At 37.9% G+C, this 26032-nt stretch overlaps 1 protein-coding gene across 5 annotated transcripts in view; it reads right to left on the bottom strand.

The window, feature by feature from the left end:
* The window catches only part of ACTR3 (actin related protein 3), a 59275-nt gene that overhangs the window by 20790 nt on the left and 12453 nt on the right, over positions 1-26032 (bottom strand). For 3 of the 5 annotated variants that reach the window (XM_002712405.5, XM_051849630.2, XM_051849631.2), the window contains exons 2-7: positions 17438-17493; positions 12564-12688; positions 9005-9115; positions 7147-7242; positions 4498-4605; positions 1419-1562 (exon numbers count right to left, since the gene is read on the bottom strand). In XM_002712405.5, coding sequence (XP_002712451.1) covers positions 1419-1562; positions 4498-4605; positions 7147-7242; positions 9005-9115; positions 12564-12688; positions 17438-17493 — 640 coding nt within the window. Of the gene's footprint in view, positions 1-1418; positions 1563-4497; positions 4606-7146; positions 7243-9004; positions 9116-12563; positions 12689-13275; positions 13323-17437; positions 17494-26032 lie in introns of all 5 variants that reach the window. The other 2 variants (XM_070071013.1, XM_051849632.2) reach the window with 1 other exon arrangement.

Below are 26032 nucleotides of genomic sequence, written 5' to 3'. Positions count from 1 at the left end.
AATGTCTTACCATATATCATATATCGTTTCTAACTATTCTACTGATTCTCCTCTGGGAAACCCTAATACATACACATTTCTCCACATCAAGGACACCACTCAAGATAGGTCCAAATACTACTACTAAAATAACAAAACATAAAGGGAAAAAATACTAGAAAACAAAGGACAACTTAATTATATTAGGTCTTCTTTCTTTAAATCTTGAAAGTGGGAAAGCATGTTCCTTAAAAGTCATTCAGACTGAGCATTAGTCTTCCCTGAAATGTTTATATCCCTAGTACTGTTTTCTTTCAATTCTACAGATTTCTCAGAAGCTGAAATAGTAGTATTCCATTAATTTTTTAACATATTTAATTTTCAAGCCAACAAGTTAGGGTAACTTTTGTCAATCCTTTAGTAATTTCTTTAGTAATTTCTTAACTAGCTAGGAAGCAGTCCATTTGTCTTTATTCTTAAGTTTTGAAGGGCAAGGAAAACCCTATAAACATTCAAAGAAAAACAAATAAATTGTGATTACAGCAAGGTAAACCACTGCTTGTAATACCAGCACCCCGTATCAGAGTACTATTTGAGTGCCAGCTGCTCTGCCTCCAATCCAGTTTTCTGCTATGCCTAAAAGGCAGCAGAAAAGTAGGGACACATCTGAGACCAGGATAGAGTTCCTGGCTCCAGGCTTTGGCCTGGTCCAGAACTTACTGTTGTAGTCATTTGGGCGATGAACTAGTAGATGAAAGATCTCTCTTCACTTTTTCAAATGAAAGAATGAATGTTTAAAAAAATGCAATTTTTTTTAATATATTCAAAACACTATCACTGAAATCCTTTAGTAATGGTGGCAAATGATAAATTTGAAAAGCAATTTTAAATATTTTGATAGTTTACATTATGAACAAAAATAATAAAGAGCTACATACGTGGCAGGCAACTAAATACCTAAAGATCTCTTTACATTTTTCTTCTACTGACGTACATTTGAACCAAATATTCCCTCTTTACTATGGCACAATGAATCAATTACATCAAAATAATTGTAACAAAAAATTGTTAGGATTAAAATAATTCACTGAAGAAACTGAGAGGCAAGCACTATCTAGTGCAATAATCACAATAATCTTGCAACAATCATTTCTTGTTAATAAAATGAACAATCACAAAAACATATGTTGAAGTCTTTTGATAAAATGTTTTTGTTAGTCCTCTCAAATGTGAAATACAGAGAGAAACTATGCAAAGGGTTGACTTTCATCAGTGATTTCTTTGCAAGAAATACAGAGGAAAAAAATAAGAGTAATGATTTATAACTGGGAAACAAAAGACCTTATGTATTTTTCTTCACTTAAGAATTGTTTTCATATAAACATTTTAAATGTGGTTTTAATTTTTAACTGAATTCCACTTCTATCACCACTTTTTACCTTTACTGCCTTAGCAGTTTCCAGGGATTGTTCTGGAGGGATTCCTACTTCTCGGTCTCTCAGCAGTTGCTGAATAAAGTATGTTATATCTCGTCCTGCGATTGGAATGTGTTTAATACAGCTGCCAATCACATACCCTTCAGCCTACGTGGGGGTAAAAAAAGGTGCCAAAATTATTTTCATTGTTTTGAAATTGATATAATCTTAAGAAACATTTAACCATCATTATCTCAAGTTAGTATAGCTGTATTCTCAAATATTGCTTTATTCCAGGAGAATGCTTCATGTTTTTCCTGCAATTGTATGCCTCATATTGTACTTATCACAGAACTCATAAAATCATAGACAAATTATGAACAGCAATGCCCAGAAACATAAGATTTATTCTCCCTCTATCAGTAGTTTGTAACGATGACTAAAATGACTGAACACAGAAATAATGAATTTTAAAAGATATGCGTCAAATCATACATATTTTATGGAAAATAAGGTATTTTTGCTATCTTTTATAATTTCAGTTAAAATTTCAAACTGCATAATAAGAAACCTGTTTACAAATAAGAAATTAGTTTACAAAATGGTTTTCATTTTCCTAATGAAGTAGGTACCAACTGACAAGACTGACACATTCCATGTACAATCACAATGCCAAAATAACTAAATTCTGTAGAATGGAAACATGAATTTACTGATATTAGTCAGAAGTATAAAAAAACATGTAGCAAAATTAACTTTACTAAGAAATAATACTAAAGACATTTTCACATGACCAGCAGTGTAAGAAATGATAAAGAATATCATTTAGGTAGAAAGAAAATCATACTAAAAGAAAATCAGGACCTTTACAAAGAAATACAAAATACTAGATAATGGTTATTGGTAGGTATCAAAAAAATTATCTCTTTTTCAAAATCTATTTGAAAGATTATTATTATGGACTGAATTGTGTCCTTCTCAACCTCAAATTCAAGTCCTGTCCTTAATATTTCAGAATGTGATAGTATTTGGAGATATGGTCTTTTTTGTTTTCTTTTTAAAAATAAAAAGGTTTACTTTATGGGTCCAGCACTGAGGTATAGAAGGTTAAGCCACTGACTGCAATGCCACTGCTGCTCCACTTTCTATCCAGCTAACGTGCCTGGGAAAGCAGTGGAAGATGGTGCAAGTGTTTGGGTCCCTGTTCCCACGTGGGAGACCCAAAAGAAGCTCCTGGCTCCTGGTTTCAGCCTAGTTCAGCCCTGATGGTTGTAGCTGTTTGGGGAATGAACCAGCAGATGGAAGACACCTCTCTTTGTAACTCTGCCTGTCAAATAAATAAATATTAAAAAAAAAAAGAGTTATTTATTTGAAGGGCAGAATTAGAGAGAGAGAGGGAAAGGGAGAGAAAGATCTTCCATCTTCTGGTTCACCTCCCCAATGGCCGTCATGGCCAGTTCTGGGCCAGGATAAAGCCAGGAGCCAGAGCTCCATCTGGATCCCCCATGTGGAAGGACTTGGGCCATCTTCTGCTGCTTTCCCAGGCACATTAGCAGGGAGCTAGATCAGAAGTGGAGCAGCAAGGACTCAAACCAGTACCCATATGAGATATCAGTTGCAGGCAGTGGCTTAACCTGCTTTGCCACAATGCCAGCTCCAGGAGATAGTCTTTTAGGGGGTAATTAAGTTAAAATGAAATCATTAAGGGCACTTTCCCTAATCTAATATGACCTAAAAGAAGACTAAGACATAGACACATAGGAAAGACCATGTGCAGGCAGAGAAAGAAGATGGCCATCTACAAACCAGAGAGAGAGGACACAAGAAATCAACCCTGCCAACACCTTGATCTTAGACGTCTAGCCTCCAGGCTTGTGAGAAAACAAAATTCTATTATTGCTTAGTTGTGAAAAATGTTCAGGAAAAATTAGAGTCAGGCAAAGTGAGTTCAAATTCTTTTGTTTTATTGCTGACCTTACAGAAGTTGTTTATTTGCATTTTATTAATGAGTAAACTGAGGTGCTCAAAAAAATAATCTACATCACAAAGGGGTTTTGAGGTTTAAATGAAAATTTTAAAGTCAACAATTATTTTATGCATTACTAAGAAAAATAAGGTGCCAAATAAACTATAAAAGAAGCTAACAAATGAACATATCCTAATTTCCGTTATATTAACATATCTCCTAATGGCTAAATCAAATGCTCATACAATGAAATGCTATTTGGCAATAAATATAAATGAAGTATTATACATGCTACAGTATATATGAACCTTAAAAAAGTTAGCCTAAATTTTTTAAGTCAGTAGACCACATAGTCTGTATGATTAATTTACATGAAATGGCTGGGACATGCAAATCTACACAGATAAAAATAGACTAGCGGTCGTCAGGAGCTGAAGATAAAGGGGGGGAAATGAGGAATGGCTATCAATAGACACAGGATCTATTTTTTGGGTAATGAAAATTGACTGTGGTAATAGATGCACTTGTGAAGATATCAAAAGCCAATGAATTGTATAAATTGTTGAGTGATATGGTATGTTAATTATTTCTCAATAAAGCTACCATTTAGAAAATGGTAGTTATTACTACAATTATTCTGGCCTATCAGAAGAGTAGAAAAATGTAATATAAAACTCATTTTAAAAGATAAACCTCTCTAAGCAGAAAAATCCTGTCTCTGACACATATTTCTTAATGTGCTTTACTAAATCATAAGGCACAATCATTAACTTTTTTACTCAATAGTAGATGCCCAAAAGCCATTACAGTTCATGTGCTTACAACTTTCGTAGTTAACATAAATATTTATACACAACTATAAAACAGACTTCTATATTTAAGACAGTCATAACATATTTCCTTTCCAGAAATCAGAATTCATAATTATCCTCATTGCAGTGCAAACCTGTAGCAAAAAAAATTTAGAATATGTAACATTTTAATAATTGGAGAAAAATGCAGCTGTAAAATGGCCAAACTGCCATATAATTTTAAGGTCTAATGCTTAAAGTTTTTTCAAAATAGTATTAATTCATATAAATAAGTTTTCCAAATGTGAAATTCGGGCTTTGTTCAGTAATGTTAAAATATCCTTACCACAGGAATGACATGAGTGACACCATCTCCACTGTCTATTACCGTACCAGTCAATGTCCGTTCTCCTACTTGTCTTGAGGTCCAGGATGCCGCTAAGGCAAGAACAGCCTTGAAAGATAAATATGACAAGCGAACAATGAAAACAATGAAAAGTCAGTAACTATGGTAAGAAATTACCCAAAATTAATTTTGTATGTCCAACAAAAATGCTTACTTTCTACATTTTATTAAGGCAAACTTACAGGCTTCCTTTTGCTTTCAGATGCATATATATACATATATGTATGTATATGTTATACATTTTAGTGAGGACTATTTTGCTCATAAAGGTAAACTGTGGAAGATTAACATGAAACACTATTGTATTAAATGGCTAGAACTTAAATTATATCCACTTGGGCTGGTCTGCTGCAAACCACAAAGTTAGGTAAAAAGTACAAAACCACCCAACAACCAGTTAGTCAGTACACAGGTGGCTATAAAACAGTATCACTCTTAAAAACATAAGCTTCAGGCCGGCGCCGCAGCTCAATAGGCTAATCCTCCGTCTTGTGGTGCCGGGTTCTAGTCCCGGTCGGGGCGCCGGATTCTGTCCCGGTTGCCCCTCTTCCAGGCCGGCTCTCTGCTGTGGCCAGGGAGTGCAGTGGAGGATGGCCCAAGTGCTTTGGCCCTGCACCCCATGGGAGACCAGGAGGAGCACCTGGCTCCTGCCTTCGGATCTGCGCGGTGCGCCGGCTGCAGCGCGCCAGCCGTGGCGGCCATTGGAGGGTGAACCAACGGCAAAAGGAAGACCTTTCTCTCTCTCTCTGTCCACTCTGCCTGTCAAAAAAAAAAAAAAAAAAAGCTTCAAATTGTTTAAATGGAACATGTATTTAGGACTATGTAACAAGTACTTTTGCACACTTCCAAATATTACTACTAATTAGGAAGCGAAGTTCATGAAAATATTTTTCAATAGAAAAAATCTTGGTGTATGAAAATTTTTTGTTTAAACATTAAAAAATTAACAATTCATTTTTTAGAAAAAGATTTATTTATCTGAAAGGGAGAGTCACATAGAGACAGAGAGATCTTCCACCTGCTGCTTCTCTCTCCAGAGGGTCACAATAGCCAGAGTTGGGCCAGGATGAAGCCAGAAGTCAAGAGCTTCATCTGGTTCTCCCATGTAGGTGGCAGGGGTCTAAAACTTCAGGCTATCTTCTGTTGCTTTCCCAGGCCATTAGCAGGTAGCTGGATTGGAAGTGGAGCAGCTGGGGCAGGAACTAGCACCAATACAGGATGCTAGTGTTACAGGTGGCAGCTTAACCCACCATACAACACTGAACCCAACACAGTTCATTTTTTAAAAACTAAAGTTTCTTACGATCCAAGCCTCCAAAGAAGGTATATGACTATTAATTTAAAACAAAGCTAACCTGGCTTTATTTTATCTACCTGAAATACAATCAATAGCTTAAAGAGATCTATAAAGATATGTAGGCCATCTTCCTAATTTATTTAAGATCACTTTAACACAATGACTACATAATCACTGTAATAGTGCTAAAGAAATTATACATTATTTTGAAGGTACTACAATGATAACTTCCAGACTAATATTAGTTTTGAAAAAAATTCCTATTTAAAGGGCTGGCATTGTGGTATAACAGTGGGTCAACCCACCACCTGTAGTGCCAGCAATACATATGGGTGCTGGTTTGAATCCCAGCAGCTCCATTTCCGATCCAACACCCTGCTAATGCACATAGGGAAGCAGCAGAAGATGGTCCAAGTACATGGGCCTTGGTCATCCACATGGGAGACCCAAACAGAGTTCCAGGCTCCTGGCTTCAGCCTGGCCCAGTCGTCACCACTGCATCCCTATCAGAGCCAAAGCCAAAGCAAAGACAGTCCTAAAAGAAGTACTAAAAAGAAGGCAGTACTAAAAGGTGCCCAAAACCACAAAAAAGCATCTGCACATCACCCACATTTTGGTAGCCTGTGGCAGCAAGGCCAAATATCCTCAGAAAAGTGCCCCCAGGAGAAACAAGCTTGACCAGCATGTAATCATCAAATTCACCCTGACCATTAAGTCTGCCATGAAGAAGACAAAAGACAACAATACACTCATGTTCATTGCAAATGTCAAGGCCAACGAGCCACAGATCAAACAGGCTGTAAAGAAACTACAACACTAACGTGGCCAAAGTCAATACCCTGATCAGGCCTCATGGAGACAAGGAGTATGTTTGACTGGCTCCGGATTATGATGCTTTGAATGTTGCCAACAAAACTGGGATCATCTAAACTGAGTGCAGCTAACTAATTCTAAATACATGTTTTTTCACCACATTTTTTTTTAAAGTGATACATTAACTGTGAAGGTCTTGGCATACAGTAAGCATTCAATAAATGTCAGTTTCTTTATTTTTGTCCCATGAAAGCCCTTGAAATATCTACAGGCCATTAACTTCCTTAATATTTCTCTGACTAAATTATCCCCCAATTCCTCTAATACTGTTTCTATAGTCTCAGTTCAGGGGAGAACTATGATATGCTTTGAAGCTATGTTTTAAGCCTTTATGGAAAAATAAAAGCTTTCATGTGTTAGACGCAAATTAAGTCAGATTAAAACTTAAAATTAAGCTTAAATAAATAGAATTTGCTTACCTGTACAGCAATGTACAAGCCTGGAACATTGAAAGACTCAAACATTATTTCAGCAGTATATTCCCTGTTTTCTGGAGTATTCAGTGGAGGTTCAGTCTATTGAATAATAATTTTAAATAGATAAAATCAGACTATTTTGATAATTTTTTTAAATAGAAACCATTTAGTTCAAATATTGTATTTAAAAGGCATTAAACTAAACAGGTACTAAGACAATGACCAAAAAAGTCAAACAGATCTATACATACTTAAAAACAATATAATTATTCACATACACAAAAACTGAAACTTTGTATCACACTGCTCATCTGGATTAAAAATTGAAAAAGAGAAAGCAGGGAGAGCGAAATGGTGATCCAATCAAGCCATCTTACACTTGGGAAGACAGGTGTCCAGGCAAACACACCAATAGCACTTGCTATAGGAGAATTCTCATCTAAGTAATGTTTTCAGCAGGATGTTCTTAGTTTGGAGATGTTTAATAAATAACTCAAGATTGGATGGATGTAATTGGATAACCTCCTAGAAAATGTAAGTTATACAATGGCTAAAAGAATAAAAGAGACAGTCGCACAACTCTCTTCTACTTCAGCTATGTGACGGTAAATATCACTTAGAAACCTCATAGGTTAAGTCTGGGTCAGAACACATCTACGGAGGTGAAGTAAGGACCTAGGGAACAGCAAAGGCAACCCTAGACTTCATGTTTCACTTGTGCCTCATGATCACTTAAAGTGGTTTACAAAAACCCTGACACTGGTGAGACCTTGAATTCTTAAGAGTCTGATCTGACAATCCAAACCTTTGTGGTATCTCAAATACATTTAAGTGAAAGGCAAGGACAAATTGCATTATCTTTTAACCTTGAAAGAAGGAATGATTCCTTAAACACTGATTGATGACATGCATGCTATAGTATTTTAGGGGTGCAATGACTGTCATCTGCAGCTTACTTTGAAATGACACAGAAAATAAAATGTGGTGACAGATGGATTAAACACAGATAGATGTCATAAAGCAGTTATAGTAAAATGTTAATTGTTGAATCTAGGTTGCAGGTGTATGAGCATTCATTGTAAAGTTCTTTCAACTTTATAGTGCAGCCATAAACACTCATAAATCACCCTAACAAAAGACAATAAACATTTTAATTCAAATAAATAAAATACAGACTGTTGGTTTATTCAAAAATTGTAATATCACTATAAGGCAGAGAGGGTGAAAAGATAGCCATTTTATGTTGAGGGAGAAAAAGGAAATCATCATTTTTCCCACTAGAAAACTAGTAGAAAGTGTATAATGTTAAAAAACAAGAAATAGAAGAAACATATTATTTAAATTTATGAACTATCAGGAGAAACTTAAAAACTGAAAAGGCTTTTCCTCTGGGGACTATAAATCAAGGGTTGGGAGAGGTAAAAACTACTATTTTTTTCAATTTTATAAAGGTACTTGATTTTCAAAGCAATAAAAACACTGCTTTTATAAGAAGCTTAAAATTAAAATTCTATTAATAATATTTTGTCACTAAAAGCTACCAATAAAATAATGAGAATAGCTATTTTCACAAAAAGGAAAGTATCAGTTTTTTAACTTTTTAAAAATATTACTCTCCTTATCATAAATATTACATATTAATTACCAAAAGCTCCTCTTTGATGCTAACACTTTGCTACTTCAACATACCACTACTCTACTGTCTTAAAGACAATACAGCTTTGTTACAAAGTCTTTTAGGTGTATGACAATTTAATATACAATAAAGTATGCCCTAGTGAATACAGGTATGATGAAAATGTTCACTAGGTTTCTTCTTCCTAACAAAAATTTCCTCAGCAAAATTATAATTTATACTTACCAAAAGAAAATAATGGTCTTCAGGTTCTGCCCTTAAATATTTAAAGATCACTTGTTCCATAAACCTTTCCATCAAATCCCAATCTTCAACTATACCATGGCGAATTGGCCACTATTAAAACAAATTTTAAAAAATTTCACTAAATATAAATATAAATAAGTAAAAATACCCACAAAAAAGCCCACAAAAATAGAGAATGTTAGATCTTTAGTGGATATTAGACAAGTATACATTTTCTTAGGAGTGACAACGATGTACCTGTCTTTAGAGAGAGATAAAATTATTTCTACAGCAAATTTTCAGATGTATCAATAAGATGATATCAAAATTTTACAAATTGTTAAATGTGGATTTAACTTTTTCAGACTTCTGAAAACTTTGTAATGAGGAAACTTTATCAATTAAGTCTATGAAAAAAATTTATCACAATGTCTGTGCTAAGTCTAAGAAAAATTGCATGGATTTATACAGAGCCATGTTCCCAAAACTGTGTACCAAGGGTAAATATTTGTACAAACCATGCTTCCAAAACTGTGCCAAGGTACTCCAATGTGCTAAAGAAAATTCATATGGATATCACAAATATTTTAAAATTTCCAGGGATACTCAATCATCAGTTGGATACTGCATGATCTGCTGTCATAAGGTAGTTCATTTTCAACATCAGATCATACTGTGCTCCCTTCAGTGACAGCATTTCTCTGAAAAGCTGGGTTGTGTGCCATTTCCGGGTGTAGCACACAAACAAAATCCAAGTAAAATAAGTAATAAAGATAGAAATGTTTAATTTGATTCTAGTTTTGAACACTTGTGCTCTATCAGGTATAAGCATCCTTATAATAATTATTAACTAATAAATTAAAGGAATTTTTTTCAATGTAAATGTCATTTTTTTTTTCAAGCAGCTATTGAATTACTTGGACTATTTAATAAAAAAAAATTATTAGATATGAGTATACTTCAAGAAGTTCATGGAAAAACAGAATTAAAAGATAAGTTTAGGGATGGTATTGTGGCACAGGGGGATAAGCCACCATATGGAACACTGGCATCCCATATGAGTCCCAGTTCTAGTTCTAGCTGCTCTACTTCCAATCCAGTTCCCTGTTAATGCACCTGGGAAAGCAGTGGAGGATGGTCCAAGTACTAGGGCCCCTGCACCCACCCACATGGGAGACCCAGAAAAAGTTACTGCCTCCTGGTTTCAGTGTGCCCTGATAATGCAGCCATCTGGGGAGTGAACCAGTGGATGGAAGATCTCTCTTTCTCCCGTCTCTCCCTTTCTCTATAACTCAGTCTTTCGAGTAAAAAATAAAACAAAAAAATAAGTTTACTTTGGGGCCAAAAACCCTGAAATCCACGAAAAATTTTTTCTTTATATATACCAAAATAAACTTATCTTTTAATTCAATTTTCCATGAACTTTTTAAAGTACCATCTTGTATTAAACTCAAGAGCCAGGGACTAAGCCAGTGACAGGCAGCTAGATTGGAAGAGATCTAGATTGTGGATAAAAAGATTGTAGAGAAAAGAGAAATAAGATTATCTAGAGAAAAAATTTTAAGAGAGAACCCAGGACAGTACCTTAGAAACACTAACAAGGCCGGCACAGCGGCTTAATAGGCTAATCCTCCGCCTAGCGGCGCCGGCACACCGGGTTCTAGTCCCGGTCGGGGCGCCGGATTCTGTCCCGGTTGCCCCTCTTCCAGGCCAGCTCTCTGCTGTGGCCCAGGAAGGCAGTGGAGGATGGCCCAAGTGCTTGGGCCCTGCACCCCACGGGAGACCAGGAGAAGCACCTGGCTCCTGCCATTGGATCAGTGTGGTGCGCCGGCCGCAGCACGCCAGCCACGGCGGCCACTGGAGGGTGAACCAATGGCAAAGGAAGACCTTTCTCTCTGTCTCTCTCTCTCACTGTCCACTCTGTCAAAAAAATAAATAAATAAATAAAAAGAAAAAAGAAAAAAAAAAAGAAAATTATTTAAGATGAGAATAGAAGCAATGGAACAGAACTCTGGTCTCTTAACTCACCGACTTTATCACTTGGATGATTTCTCTTTTCTATTTTGGCCAGTTTAGGTATTATCATCACTTCATTTCTACATCCCTGAAATGTAGGTATGCTCCTCTCTAATCATAACCTCTTATTTTTTTTAACTTATTCTACCACTTCATTATTCCTTTTTTTGATCACAATAATTTTCAGTCCACTAACTTCTAATTATCCCCCAGCCAACAACACATAGTTTAGATTTTATGCCCCATCACTTTGAATATTCACATTTCCTTTTGCCACCCCATCTACCAAAATTCAACTCAGCATGACCCCACCCTAAACTTGCCTGTATAAAGAATGCTGACTGAACTGAAGAAACAGACATTAACTGGGTTGATCAAACTAAAAATTCAGTTCTTTCAGGGATGGTATCTAGAGGCATTCAGAATCGAGCATTTTATATGCCATTGTAGGCTTTCCTTCTCAAACTCTTCCATTAAGGTTTACAATAGATCTCTGTGTAGCCAAAGATAGCAAATTATCTTTATGCTTCCAGTGACTTACTCCTCGGGGCCAGCCTTGTGGTGCAGCAAGTTAAGAGTTAAGCCAAGGCATCCCACAATGGAGCGCCAATTCAAATCCCAGGGGCTCTGCATCTGATGCAGCTCCCTGCCAAAGTGCCTGCAAAAGCAGCAGATAATGAATGACTCAGGTATCTGGGCCACTCCCTGGTACTTATATGGAGTTTCAGGGTGCTTGATTCAGCCTGGCCCAACCCCAGGTGTTGCAGCCATTTGAGGAGTGAGCCAGCAGATGGAAGATATAGATAGAGATATATCTGTCACTTTGCATTTAAATAAATATATCTTTAAAAAAAAAAAAAAAAACCTGACTTTGCAAATACTTTCTCGAATCCCAAACTAGGTTGGCTACTCCTGTGATATATGCCCCAAGTATCCTGCGCTTTCCACCCAGGGTTCTAGTCCCAGTTGCTCCTCTTCCAGTCCAGCTCTCTGCTGTGGCCTGGGAAGGCAGTGGAGGATGGCCCAGGTCCTTGGGCCCTGCACCCACATGGGAGACCAGAAGGAAGCACCTGGCTCCCAGCTTTGGATCGGTGCAGTGCGCCGCGGCCAGCTGTAGCGGCCATTTGGGGGGTGAACCAACAGAAAAGGAAGACCTCTCTCTCTCTCTCTCTCTCTCCCTCTCCCTCTCCCTCTCCCTCTCCCTCTCACTAACTCTGCCTGTCAAAAATAAATAAATAAAAAATAAATAAAAATAGGAGTGAAATGTCTCTATATATGGAAATGTGAAGGCAAGAGAAGGCCAATCCCTCTGAAATCCTCGGAGCTAATAGAATGGAAAAGTAAATAATGCCCATCTGGAATAAAATTTTCCTGTTGGGGGGAAAAGAGGCAGAGTTAAAGTAACAAGGAAGAAGAAATTTCTACTGTGAAGAAGTTAGGCATATTAGGTCTATAATAAAGTGAAATTTCAGAAAGCACAAAATTGAACAAACTCATTTTTTGAAAGACAAATTATATATTTATACAAATCATAAAAATATACCTTTGTTGCATATGTAGGTTTTTCTATTGCTTCATCACCAATGAAGAAGTCTAGGTCATCAACACCTTTCATCACCCTCCTTTGAGCTTGATCACCCACTTTTGCTGACTCCTTAATAGCAATACCTTTAAAATAAGATATTTAGACATGTCAAAAACTTCATTTCCTTCATAGAAAGCAAACTTTTAACTTACACTCTTCCTCTATGAAACATTTAAACTACATTTAAATTGTCAAGCCAGGAGCTGGCATTGTAGTGTAGTGGGTGGATAAAGCCACTGCCTGTGATGTCAGCATCCCTTATGGGTGCCATTTCATGTCCTGGCTTCTCCACTTCCAATCCAGCTCCTGTTAATGGCCTGGGAAAAAAGTGGAAGATGGCCCAAGTGTTTGCACCCCTGCCACCCATATGGTAAAAACTGATGGAGTTCCTAGACCAGCCTCTGGAGTTAAACAGCAGAAAGAAGACATTTCTCTCACTCTCTTTCACTCTCTCCCTTCCTCATCTCCCACCACGTTCTGATTGTTCCTCTCTCACTCTGCCTTTCCAATACATACATACATACACAAATCTTTTAGAAATAACCAAAATAAGGCCACAAAAGTACTTCATTTTTTGGCTTTTTGCATTTAAGACCTTTCTTTGACTAGTGATTGAGATTTTATTATGTAAAATGAATTGTCATAGGCTTCTTATGGGACTCATAAATACCTGACTCTCATCATCTGCTGCTTCTGGTGTGTATCAGAATGATGGATCTGCAGGGAAACAGTTGGGACTTGAACTGGCACTTTGATAAGGGATACAGGCATCCCAAGCAGCAATTTAACCCATCATACCACAACACCTGCCCTCCCTCAATTACAGTTTTAAAAACTAAGTTCTATTTTGAGCTAAATAAAACTATAATCTCACCAAATCTACACATGCTTAAAAAACAACCAAATAGGAAAAACTGAAAAACATTAACAAAAGGTGAGGAAAATTACAAGGTAATTTTTAAAAAACAAACTTTTTTCATGTTTCTACCCTATTCACTACTATGATCTAGTAATTTAAATATAATAAGTATCTATTAAATTTTAATCACATACACAAGATATCGTCATTCATTAGATAAAACCCACACCAATCCCCTTTTAAATTATTCAACCATCCAGGATCTGGTTCCAGAGATAAAACCCATTATGTATTTATAATTAAGTTATACATTTCTGAATCCTTCAAGTTAAGCAGTTCTTAATTCAAAATAATTATCTAAATACACTGAACTTAATCTGGTATTCAATTATTAATTTCACATAAAACAGTTATTCTCAAGGTAGGCAGATGCAGCTCAATTCACAATAGCTAAGATATGCAATCAACCCAGATGTATATCAACTGAAGACTAGAAAAAGAAATTATGGGGGCAGTGCTGTGGTATAGCGGGTAAAGCTGACATCTAAGTTCCGGTATCCCATATGGGCACCGGTTAGAATCCCATCTGCTCCACTTCCGTCCAGCTCTCTGCTATGCCCTGAGAAAGCAGTGGAAGATGGCTCAAGTCCTTGAGCCCCTGTACCCACGTGGGAAACCCAGAAGAAGTTCCTGGCTTCGGATGGCCCTGCTGCAGCCACTGCGGCCATTTGGAGTGAAACAGTGGATGGAAGATCTCTTTCTCCTTCTCTTTCTACCTCTAACTCTGCCTTTCAAATACATAAATAAATCTTAAATAAAATCCTGTCGTTTGTAATAAAATGGATGCAACTGGAAAACATACTTAGTGAAATAAGCCAGTCCCAAAAAGATAAATACTATATGTTCTTCCTGATCTTTGGTAACAACAGAGTACCTAAAAGGTAATCTATAGAAGTGAAACAGACATTTTAAAACGCGGTAACTTTGAATGGCCCATATCTCGACTGCTGAGGAACGGTTGTTTCATACTATTTGTTAAACTCTTTACTTAGTACAGAGTTAATCTTATGGGTATAGTTAACTTAAAATAGATCTTAGTAAAAAAATAAATAAAAATGGGAATAGGAAAGGGAGGAGGAAGAAGGATAGGAGTGCAGGTGGGAGGGATGGCAGTATGGGAAGTATCACTATGTTCCTAAATTTGTATATATGAAATGCATCAAGTCTGTATATCTTAAGTAAGTTTCTAGGTTAAAAAAAAAAAGGCAGGCAGAAAACAACTGAAGGAAAAATGGTGTAAGTTTATAGTTCACACTTTCTAAATGTTAGAAATTTTCTTTGGCAATTTATTTACAATATGGACATATATCCAAATGGCTTACTATTAATTTCCTGGAAAACAAAAGATACAAACGAAATCTATAAGTTTGCCAGGTCAAATATCTATATTCATCATAAGAAAATGGCAATGTACTTGCCAGTTATAAATACAACATCTTCAAAACTGCACAAAACTGAATGAGCAAAAAATTCAAAACTCAAAAGCCTGGCAGTAAGTAAATATATTTCTTTTTTTTCTAATTTATAAATAATTTTTAAAATTTTTTTAAATTTATAAATTTAATAATTTATTAGACAGAGACAGAGAGGAAGGTCTTCCTTCCATTGGTTCACTCCCCAAATGGCCACTATGGCCGGCACTGCGCCGATCCGGAGCCAGGAGCCAGGTGCCTCTTCCTGGTTTCCCATGTGGGTGCAGGGGCCCAAGGACCCGGGCCATCCTCCACTGCCCTCCCAGGCCACAGCAGAGAGCTGGACTGGAAGAGGAGCAATTGGGACTAGAACCAGTGCCCATATGAGATGCCAGTGCCGCAGGCAGAGGATTAACCAAGTGAGCCATGGTGCCGGCCCTGGTAAATATATTTCTAACACACTATAGCTACTCATAAAAAAAGAAGGTGAAAACCAAAATTGTCTATTTTGCAGAGTTGAAATAAAGAATAAATTCAATGGTGATCAGATCTTAAGGTTCAAAACATGAAGACTCATATGGGTGTCCAACAGAGATAATATAGCCATTTAAGATATAAGCAAAACCAAATTTTGCAAAGATGGCAATAATGTTTCCATTCTCTTAAAATAAGCAATCATAACATAATGGGTTACAAGAAACCACATAATTAGCACTGTTATGGATTAAGCTGCCTCTTGGGGGGAAAAAAAAAAAAAGAAAGAAAGAAAGTTGAAGTCCTACCATGCCCCTGAACCTCAACTTGTGACCTTGTATGGAAATGGGTGTTTCAAATTAAAATGCAGTTATCAGCTTAATTCCATATGACTGGTAACCTTACAAAAAGGAAAAATTTGGACACACAGGGATAGGCAGAAAACAAAGATGAGAGGCCAGCACTGTGGCGTAGCGGATAAAGCGGCTGCCTGCAGTGTTGGCATCCCATATGGTTGCTGGTTCGAGACCCAGCTGCTCCATTTCCAATCCAGTTCTCTGCTATGGCCTGGGAAAGCAGCAGAAAATGGCCCAAGACATTTGGCCAGTTATAAATATAACATTTCCAAAACTGCATCAAAATTGAATGAGTAAAAAATTCAAAACTCAAAAGTCCTGCAGTAGGTAAATATATTTCTAACATACTATAGCTGCTCATAAAAAAGAGAATGAAAACCAAAACTGTCTATTTGCATATAGAAGAATCTAGAAGAAGCAAGGAAGATTTCTCCCCTAAACCATCAGCAAGAGCATGGCCCTGCTGACATGTTCATTTTGTACTTCTAAAGCACAGAGTTGTTAAGTTTATGTTGTTTTTAAGATACTTAGTCTTCAAAACTTTATTACTGCATCTTAGGAAACTACTATGAGCATAAACAATGGTTTAACGTTAAATTAAAATATAACTAAGTACTAGTCTTTTGAAGAATCTCTACATAAGCAACAGTCAACATTTGTCACCAAATTCTTTTTTAAAGATTTATTTATTTATTTGAAAGTCAGAGTTACACAGAAAGAGGAGAGGCAGAGAGAGAGAGGTCTCCCATCCACTAGTTAACTCCCCAATTGGCTGCAACAGTCGGAGCTGCGCCGATCCGAAGCCTGGAGCCAGGAGCCTGGGTGCTGGGGCCCAGGGACTTGGGCCATCTACTGCTTTCCCAGGCCATAGCAGAGAGCAGGATTGGAAGTGAAGCATCCCAGACTCAAGCTGGCACCCATAAAGGATGCTGGCAATGCAGGTGGCGGCTTTACCTGCTACACCATAGCACTGGCCCCACCAAATTCTTAAAACAGAACAAAAACTAATCAATGTAACAACATATAAATGTGGGAGGAAATGTTAAAAAAAAAAAAAAGGCAAATCAAACCAGTTCGTCACTGTAGATAATAAAGATGTGTGAATAGGGAGCCATGATGGCTAACACAAATAGGAAAGAACAGAATAGGAAAAACCAAAACTATAGGAAAGAACAAAACTACCTGAAGACATAATGTATAAAATCAGTATGACTGCAGGATATCTAGTAGAAACAACTGATATCATCATTTCTAAAACTGAGATAACCAACCTTATTTTGCAACATGGATGGTCACTGGAGATGTCAACAGGCACAGGCCATACAAATAGTCACATTCACAATCTAAAAGTCAGTCTCAGATGTGTGTTATGGGATGCAATCATTAGTTATACACCTATGCAGCAATACCCTCAAAGCAAACTGTTTCATTAACAACTTATTCATCTTTTTCCTTAAAAATACATGCTTGATGGATTAGGCAAAGAGAGCTGAAGAGAGAGCTGAAATGAAAGGTCAAAGGGATAGAAATGAGGCCAGAGAAAGATCTTGAAAAAACATGTTTTTAAAGAACTAAACCTTATAGAATGTCAGAATTGAATGCTTAATTGCTAGAGAAGAGTTCTTTAATTTATGAGAGATCTTTAACTTGTGACTTAAAAGAAATACTTACAGGAAGGGATGATAAACTGTGGTTCTGTATTTCCAGCATATCCTAGTTTTGTATACCTGCAAACCAAAAAAAGAAATTATAAAGACTTCACTAATATCTCAGCAATTGTAAGTTTAATTCCTACAGCGCTCTAAAACATACACTTCTTTAAAACAAAACAATGGAGCGGGCGCCTCGGCTCAATAGGTTAATCCTCCGCCTGCCGCGCCGGCACACCAGGTTCTAGTCCTGGTCAGGGCGCCAGAGTCTGTCCCAGTTGCCCCTCTTCCAGTCCAGCACTCTGCTGTGGCCAGGGAGTGCAGAGGAGGATGGCCCAAGTGCTTGGGCCCTGCACCTGCATGGGAGACCAGGAAGAAGCACCTGGCTCCTGGCTTTGGATCAGCGCAGTGCGCTGGCCGCAGCAGCCATTGGGGGGTAAACCAATGGAAAAGGAAGACCTTTCTCTCTGTCTCTCTCTCTCACTGTCCACTCTGCCTGTCAAAAAAAAAAAAAAAAAAAAAAAAAAAACAAACCACACACACACACAAGACAATGGAGTGGCCATTTGGCCTAGTAGTTAAGACGCCTGCGTCCTATACAAGTGTGCCTGACCTTTTGTTTGCCTCCAGATTCCAACTTTATGCTAATAATAACCCTCTGTAGGTAGTGGTGGGGCAGCTGTGATGCCTCAAGTGAATGGGCTCTTGGACACAGGTGGGAGACCTGGATTGCATTGCAATCTGCCAGCCTTGTCTTCTGCCAACATTTGGAGGGTGAACTAACAGACGGAAGCTCTATCTCCATGCCACTCAAACACGAGTTTAAATAAATAAATAAAACAAGGCAGTCCAAAGTTTTCTGAAGCAGAACACCACATAAAAGCCCACCGTCTGATCAATATTTGTGGAAAATTAACATTGAATCTATCCATACCATAATACAAAAACAAGGGGCCTGCATTGTGGGGCAGCAGGTTAAACTGCCTCCTGCAGCACTGGCATCCCATATGGGTGCTGGTTCGAATCCCAGCAGCTCCCTGCTAATATGCCCTGGAGAGCAGAGGAAGATGGCCCAAGTACCTGGGTCCCTGCCACCCATGTGGCAGACCTGCAAAAAGCTCCTGCTTCCTGGCTTTGATGTGGCCCAGCCCCAGTCATTGTGGCCATTCGGGGAGTGAACCAGCAGACGGAAGATTTCTCTCTCTCTCTCTCCTTCTAACTCTTTCAAATAAATAAATCTTAAAAAAAAATTACAAAACATCACATGACTTTTATATGATATAAATTACCAAATTTTTAATGAAATTCTACAAATTAACTTCAATGCTTCTCCCATAATATCTCATGTCTCTACTTAATAGTTTTCTTCATACCATGTCAAAGCTCAAAAAAAGGTAATTTGCTGTTAGGGACATTAAGAACAAAAATACAGTATCCGATTCACAGGAAAATCTGCCAAGTAAGACAACATTAGCTACAAAGATGAATAATAATTGTTTAAAAAGCTTTACCAATTTCCTCCAATGTTTTTCTCATTAGATGCAAATAAACATTTAACCAGACAAAAAGGACTGATAAACTGTTGAATAAAAAAAGCTGGACTTCTTTGTGGCAACAGAAACAACAGTCTTTCAGTCCTTTCAAGCCTAAACCTTAGAATGCAACTGCTTTTCATGAGCAGAGAGAAAATGAGGACCCCAGAATCAAAAAGCTGTGAGTGAGAAGGGGACTGGTCTAATCTTACATCCCATAAGCATCCTATATCAGTGCCTGGGTACCATACCCACCTCCATCTACAACTCCTGACTCCAGCTTCCAGCTCATGCAGACCCTGGGAGGTGGCAGTAATGACTCAAATAGTTAAGTCTGTGCCACCCAAATGGAGAGCCAGATTGAGCTCCTGGCTCCTGACTGGCCTGGCCCAACCCCTAGCTATTGTGTGCATTTGGAGAGCAAATCTGAGCAAATGGGCGATCTCTCTGTGTACACCTCTCTCTCTCTCAAAATATAATTTTTTTAAAAGATTTATTTTATTTATTTGAAAGTCAGAATTACAGAGAGGGAGAGACAGAAAGAGAGTTCCTCCATCTGCTGGTTCACCCCCAACAAATGGCCACATGGCCAGGGCTGAGCCAGGCCAAGGCCAGGAGCCTGGAGCTTCATCTGGGTCACCCACAGGGTGCAGGGGCCCAAGCACTTGGGCCATTTCTACTGCTTTCCCAGGTGCATTAGCAGGGAGCTGAACTGGAAGTAAAACAGTTGGGACTTGAACTGGAGCCTATATGGGATGCCAGCACAGCAGGCGGCAGCTTTACCTGCTATGCCACAGCACCAGCCCCTCAAATAAATTAATTTAAAAGAGAAAACGACATGAATGAAAATGCTTCTTCCACCATTTATTAGCCTGTGATCCTATGATTCTAAAAACAGGTCTATGATCACAGACACAGGTTCCTAATGCTTAAGTTACTACACTAAATTCACAAAGTGATTATACAGATTAAGCATTAACAATGGATGGCAGTCAATAATTATTTAGTAAACACTTCCTCCCCCAGATAATTTTCCTTTATCCATAGATCTCCTTTTATCCCTCTTCCATTCCTGTAATTATCCTTTCAAAGTTTCTTAACAACATTTCCCTAACTCCTCACTACTACCAAATCCAATATCACCACTGAATGCATACACTACAGCAGTGGATACTTGCCCTATGAAGGAAAACAGAAAGGCCACAAATTATATGATTCTATTTATATAATATGACCAAATTAGGCAAATCCACAAAGATGGAAAGTAAATCAGTGTCTGCCAAAGGAGTGAGGATATAGAGAACGGAGAGTGACAGTGAGTGCTTAATGAGAATAGGATTTCTTTCTGGAGTGATGAAGATACCTTATAATTTATTATGAATGCTAGAATCCAATTAATTATATACCATACATACACACCATAAATTCTATCTCAATAAAGTTATTTAAAACAGAATACTAGACTCAAACACTGCATAAATTTTTGTGACTCTAGTTCTCAATTATCTAAGCAATCTACTACTGTCCATCAAATTAATTCAAATCAATGCAATTCCAAACCATTCCTCCCTACTAAAATCCTTCTGAAATAGAGCAAGATATGAATAAATAAAATAAGCTACTTGCTATTCCACAGCTTCCAAAAGAAATATCTCAATCTTGAACAGGGCAATTTCCTAACTGACCCTTCCCCCAAAGATGAAACTCTTTCTGACTTCCCCTCACCAGTAAAATATTTACTGGGCATCATTCAATATTATACACTAAGGCAACACATGGAGAAAGAATGAACAAGAGAATTCCTGCCAGCATAGAGACTTCATTTTAGCTCATGTATCTCATATTGATGAAGTCTTCCTTGATTATATCTGTCTATTTCCTCATGTTTGTGCTCTTCCAAGGATTTCATTTAGTTCCTTCATAAACTATCCTCCAAATAATACATAGTTTCTCCAAACAATTAAACATCAAGAAGTCATTCGTAATCATTTCTGGAACTAAACAGTAAATTTAGTTTCATTTCTGGAACTAAACAGTAAGCCTCAAGTATGAAATCATACCTTAGTTTTCTATATATGCCATAGTTCAGCAGAGAATTGCGCATACTGTTGAGCATATAACACGAATGAAAGAAGTAACTTGGGGGCCAGCACTGTGCCATAATAGGTTAAGACTCTGCCTGCGGTGCTGGCATCCCATATAGGCGCCAGTTAGAGTCCCACCTGCCAATCCAGCTCCCTACTAATGCTCTGAGAAAGCAATGTAACATGGCCCAAGTTCTTGGGCCCTGAACCCATGTGGGAGACCTGGACGAAGCTCCTGCCTCCTGGCTTCAGATTGGCCCAACCCCAGCCATTGAGGTCAATTGGGGAGTGAACCTGTGGATGGAATACCTTTCTATGTCTCTCCCTCTATTAACTCAGCCTCTCAAACGAATAAATAAATCTAAAAAAAAAAAAAGTAACTGATCGCTTTCAATAACTGTATATAATCATTTTAAGTGTAACTAACATTAATTGCTTTTAAATACTAATTATTTTGCTATGAGCTTTATATTATCTCTAATCTTCATCAGAACCTTGCAAAATGAATACTCTGTCTCTACACATTGGGAATCTGTAGCTCAGAGAAACAGTAAATATTCAAAGAAATAGTAAAGCTAGATTCAATCTCAAGTATCAATCAACCTACAAAATCAGTGTTTCTTTGTAGTGATGATAGCAGTTTATCATGCTAGCTACATGATCTCTGACAAGCAATTTACACTTTGTGCCACAGTAAAAGGGGGCAACAGGAATTGCCTCTTTCCTCCCACTGTTCTTTTACCTGGTTCAGTAGTTTTTTTTTTTTTCTACCTATTCATACTTTACTCATCCCTAACTAGAACAGTAGCTAGCATTAATATATACTAGGTGATGTTGGCTATTATTTTATCATCACAAATCACCAGAATGAAGTAATCAGATATTCCTCCTACTCTAAAAAGTCTGGTTTACAACACATCATGGCTTCATGACCACACTGAGTGTAGAATTCAAGGACTTTCAAATCTCCATAGACCAGTTCCAACAGGCTGTTTTAATTATAATAACTACCATACATCAGGTTCTATCACTACTTCACTGTACCATATCTAACATGCCAGTCATGCATGGCATCCCCAGATTCAACCTTCACTTCTCCAACTGCACTTTCTTTTTTTTTTTTTTTTTTTTTTTTTTTTTTTTGACAGGCAGAGTGGACAGTGAGAGAGAGAGACAGAGAGAGAAAGGTCTTCCTTTGCCGCTGGTTCACCCTCCAATGGCCGCCGCTGCAGCCGGCGCACCGCGCTGATCCTGGCAGGAGCCAGGAGCCAGGTGCTTTTCCTGGTCTCCCATGGGGTGCAGGGCCCAAGCACCTGGGCCATCCTCCACTGCACTCCCTGGCCATAGCAGAGAGCTGGCCTGGAAGAGGGGCAACCGGGACAGAATCCGGCGCCCCAACCGGGACTAGAACCCGGTGTGCCGGCGCCGCAAGGTGGAGGATTAGCCTATTGAGCCACGGCGCCGGCTTTCCAACTGCACTTTCTGTCCTTCCACTGTTCTGTTACCTGGTACACTAGTCTTATTTCTACCTATTCATACTTTACTCATCCCTACTGGCCCTCCTCCTATCTCCCCCAGGAAGCTTGTTTTCATCCTTCTTGGAAAACACATATTCCTTAATCTATTATTCCAAAAAAGTTTGGTGTCAGAGCACTTACCATATTATAATGTGTACACGTCAGCTTCATTAAGGTAGGCACTATTTCCTATACATCTTTATATTCCTCATAGCAACTATCATAAGTATTCATTTACATATTTGATAATTATTTATTTATGAAAACTTCTCCAACTATAAACAATCTGAATGCATAAACTACTTCCCACTCCTACTTTCACACGCATATGTAAAATAACTAATACCTACCTATGTATCTAGAGATACCATTATCTATCAATATAAATATATCTATCTAGATATATCATTATCTATATATCTATGTAGATACCCCATCTTCTAGGAAAAAAATTGAGTACAACTCAAGTTCTTTATATCCTAGTTTATATCTTTAATATTTTTAATTGCCGATTATACAATAGATTCAGTTCTACTTAATGAAAATGTTCCATAATCCCAAAATTACTTGTTATACCAGTCCTAGTGAAAAATCCTATGTTATTACATTATGAATCATTCTTTTTTAAAAAAAAAAAAAAACACTGCTTTCTAAGGTGTTCAGAATGAATACTTTGTGAAACTCACAGGAGTTTTTGTGCCTTTGGAAAACTGTGTTAATGTAAACTGATAATTAGAAATAAATCAAGCAGTTATAAAAAGGAAATAAATTTTAGTGATGTAAAGAAAAATGGGTATCCCATCCCCATCTTTTCTCTTTCAGTGAACTCTAATTCCTGCTCCTAGCCTGAGGGACTCACCAATAATTAAGTCTTAGTAGACTGCAAAACCAGACAGCTCTGTGTAAGATGAAACTGACAATAATCCATCAGACTGCTGTCAGTTACTATGTAACACATGGTATGTGTCCAGCCCATCTGAGTTTAAGTCAGAACTTCTGAATGAGCAATTATATGAAGAAGAGACAGCTTTGAATTCATATTGCTAGTCCAGTCTGCAGCGCAACTTTGGGGGTGAATTGCCACCTACCTTCATTATTTACTGTTCCTTTTCTAAGAGTCTTAAGTGTTCCTGTCTATGAGCTATACCACAGCCTCAGCCTTTCAATAATCCTTTTTTTTTTTTTGGCTTTATTAGCTGAAATAATTTTGTTGCTGTTGTCTACATAGTCACAAGTTACATTTCTCTCATTTTTACTTCTCAGAGTCTTCTTATGAATTTTATTTATTTATTTATTTATTTATTTATTTATTTTTATTTTTTGACAGGCAGAGTGGACAGTGAGAGAGAGAGACAGAGAGAAAGGTCTTCCTTTGCCATTGGTTCACCCTCCAATAGCCGCTGCGGCCGGCATGCTGCAGCTGGCGCACAGCACTGATCCGATGGCAGGAGCCAGGTGCTTCTCCTGGTCTCCCATGGGGTGCAGGGCCCAAGCACTTGAGCCATCTTCCACTGCACTCCCTGGCCACAGCAGAGAGCTGGCCTGGAAGAGGGGCAACCGGGACAGAATCCGGCGCCCCGACCGGGACTAGAACCCGGTGTGCCAGCGCCGCAAGGCGGAGGATTAGCCTAGTAAGCCGCGGCGCCGGCCCTGAATTTTAAAATCTATTTTTTTTAAAGATTCAAAGCTTTGTTTCCTGATTTAAGTAACTTTCTTAACAACAAGGCAAAGTGAAACAAGTTAGGCAAGTTATTCACAGGTTTTAAATGGCAATCAAGGAGTATCTTCATCTTTTAGCAAGAATTTCTAAACCCAAATAGCTAAAACACCTGTGAAAGGCACTTCAGAAGCAATAAAATTCTCAATCTTTTATATAAATAACAAATTAGCCAAGATAGGAAAATGCCCCCCCAAAAGTCCCTTTCCTTTGCTCTATCACTTCTATATTTTTTATTATAAAGCAAAATTGTTTTAAAAGACTTTCAAACAAGAAGCATATACACTTTCACTACAACTTTGTGTGCTGGGCCCAGCATTTTGGTGTAGTGGGTAAAGCTGTCACTTGTGATGTCAGCATCCCAGATGGGCACGTTCAAATCCTGCTGCTCCACTTCCAATCCCGCTCCCTGCTTATAGCATGGGAAAAACAGTGGAGGATGGCCCAAGTGTTTGGGCACCTGCCACCCATGTGGAAGACGTGGATGCAGTTCTTGGCTTCAGCTTGGCCCAGGACTGGCAGATACCGCCATCTGAGGAGTGAACCAGCAGACAGATCTCCTCTCCCTCTGCTTTTCAAAGGAAACACTCCCAAACTGGTAATATACTCCAGATAACAAACTCTTTCATCCTAATTTAGAATATATCTACTTTCTAGTAACACCAATATAGTAGTTATCTTCAGATTCAAATGCCAAATTTAAGTCATCTAATAAAAAATGTTTCCTTTTTCAAGGGTATCTGTTTCCTTAAGTAATTCTATTTTTGATTTTTTCATTTGTGTCTTACGCAGTCATTAATGAGAGGAATGACCTTTTTCACGCATCAGTAGAGATTCATTTTCAAATTGCAGCTTCAAATTTACGTATGCCTTCATTTTCACACAGAATGAAATTAGACATTATGTCCTTAATTCAGCCTCAATCAACAATAATAAAAAAAAGGTTTACTAAGGCCTCCCTATATATGTTACTTTTGTACTAAAAATTAGTAGTCCTAAAAATAGATTTTTAAGTATGTATGTTTGAGAGGATTACTCAAAAACTAGATTAACAATTTAACCACTCTTACTGACTACAGTACATCCCAACTAGGAACAGTGTAACAATGGGCTCTGGAGTAAGACTGCCAGAGGGCTCAAATTCTAGATCTACTATTTAAGTATACTTCAATTTCCTCACCTTTAAAATAGAGATTATACAACAGTACCTACTTCATCAAGTTTCTATAAAGGTAGTAACTTATTATCTCAAAAACTAAATTTGTAGGATGTATATAAAGAACTTAAAACAGCTGATATGCTCACATTCTATTTTTTTTTTTAAAGATTTATTTATTTGAAAGACAAAATGACAGAGAGAAAGAGGGAGAAACAGAGACATCCTCCATCCACTGCTTCACTCTCCAAATGGCTACAACAGTCAGGGCTGGCCAGGCTACAGCCAGGAGTCAGTTCTATTCTGGTCTCATAGCAGTGACACAGGTCCAAGCACTTGGGCCATCCTTCCACCACCTTCCCAGGTGCATTTTCAGGAAGCTGGATCAGAAGCAGAGCAGCCATGACTCAAACCTGCCAGTATGGGATGCCAGCACTGTTACATGTCGTCAGCTTAACCCACTGTGCTACAACACCGACCCATGTACACATTTAATTTAGTATATATTTGAATAACTAAAATTCAAGGTTTAAATCTCTGAAACATTTAAAAAGCATATTTCTTCAGAAGAGCATTCATTTTATGAAAGTAGTTTGTCGGGCCATCAAAGA

Source organism: Oryctolagus cuniculus, chromosome 3, assembly GCF_964237555.1.
Source record: "Oryctolagus cuniculus chromosome 3, mOryCun1.1, whole genome shotgun sequence".
In the NCBI taxonomy this organism is placed as follows: domain Eukaryota; kingdom Metazoa; phylum Chordata; class Mammalia; order Lagomorpha; family Leporidae; genus Oryctolagus; species Oryctolagus cuniculus.
Note: the sequence above shows the minus strand (reverse complement) of the source record. Positions and strands in the feature narration are given on the sequence as shown.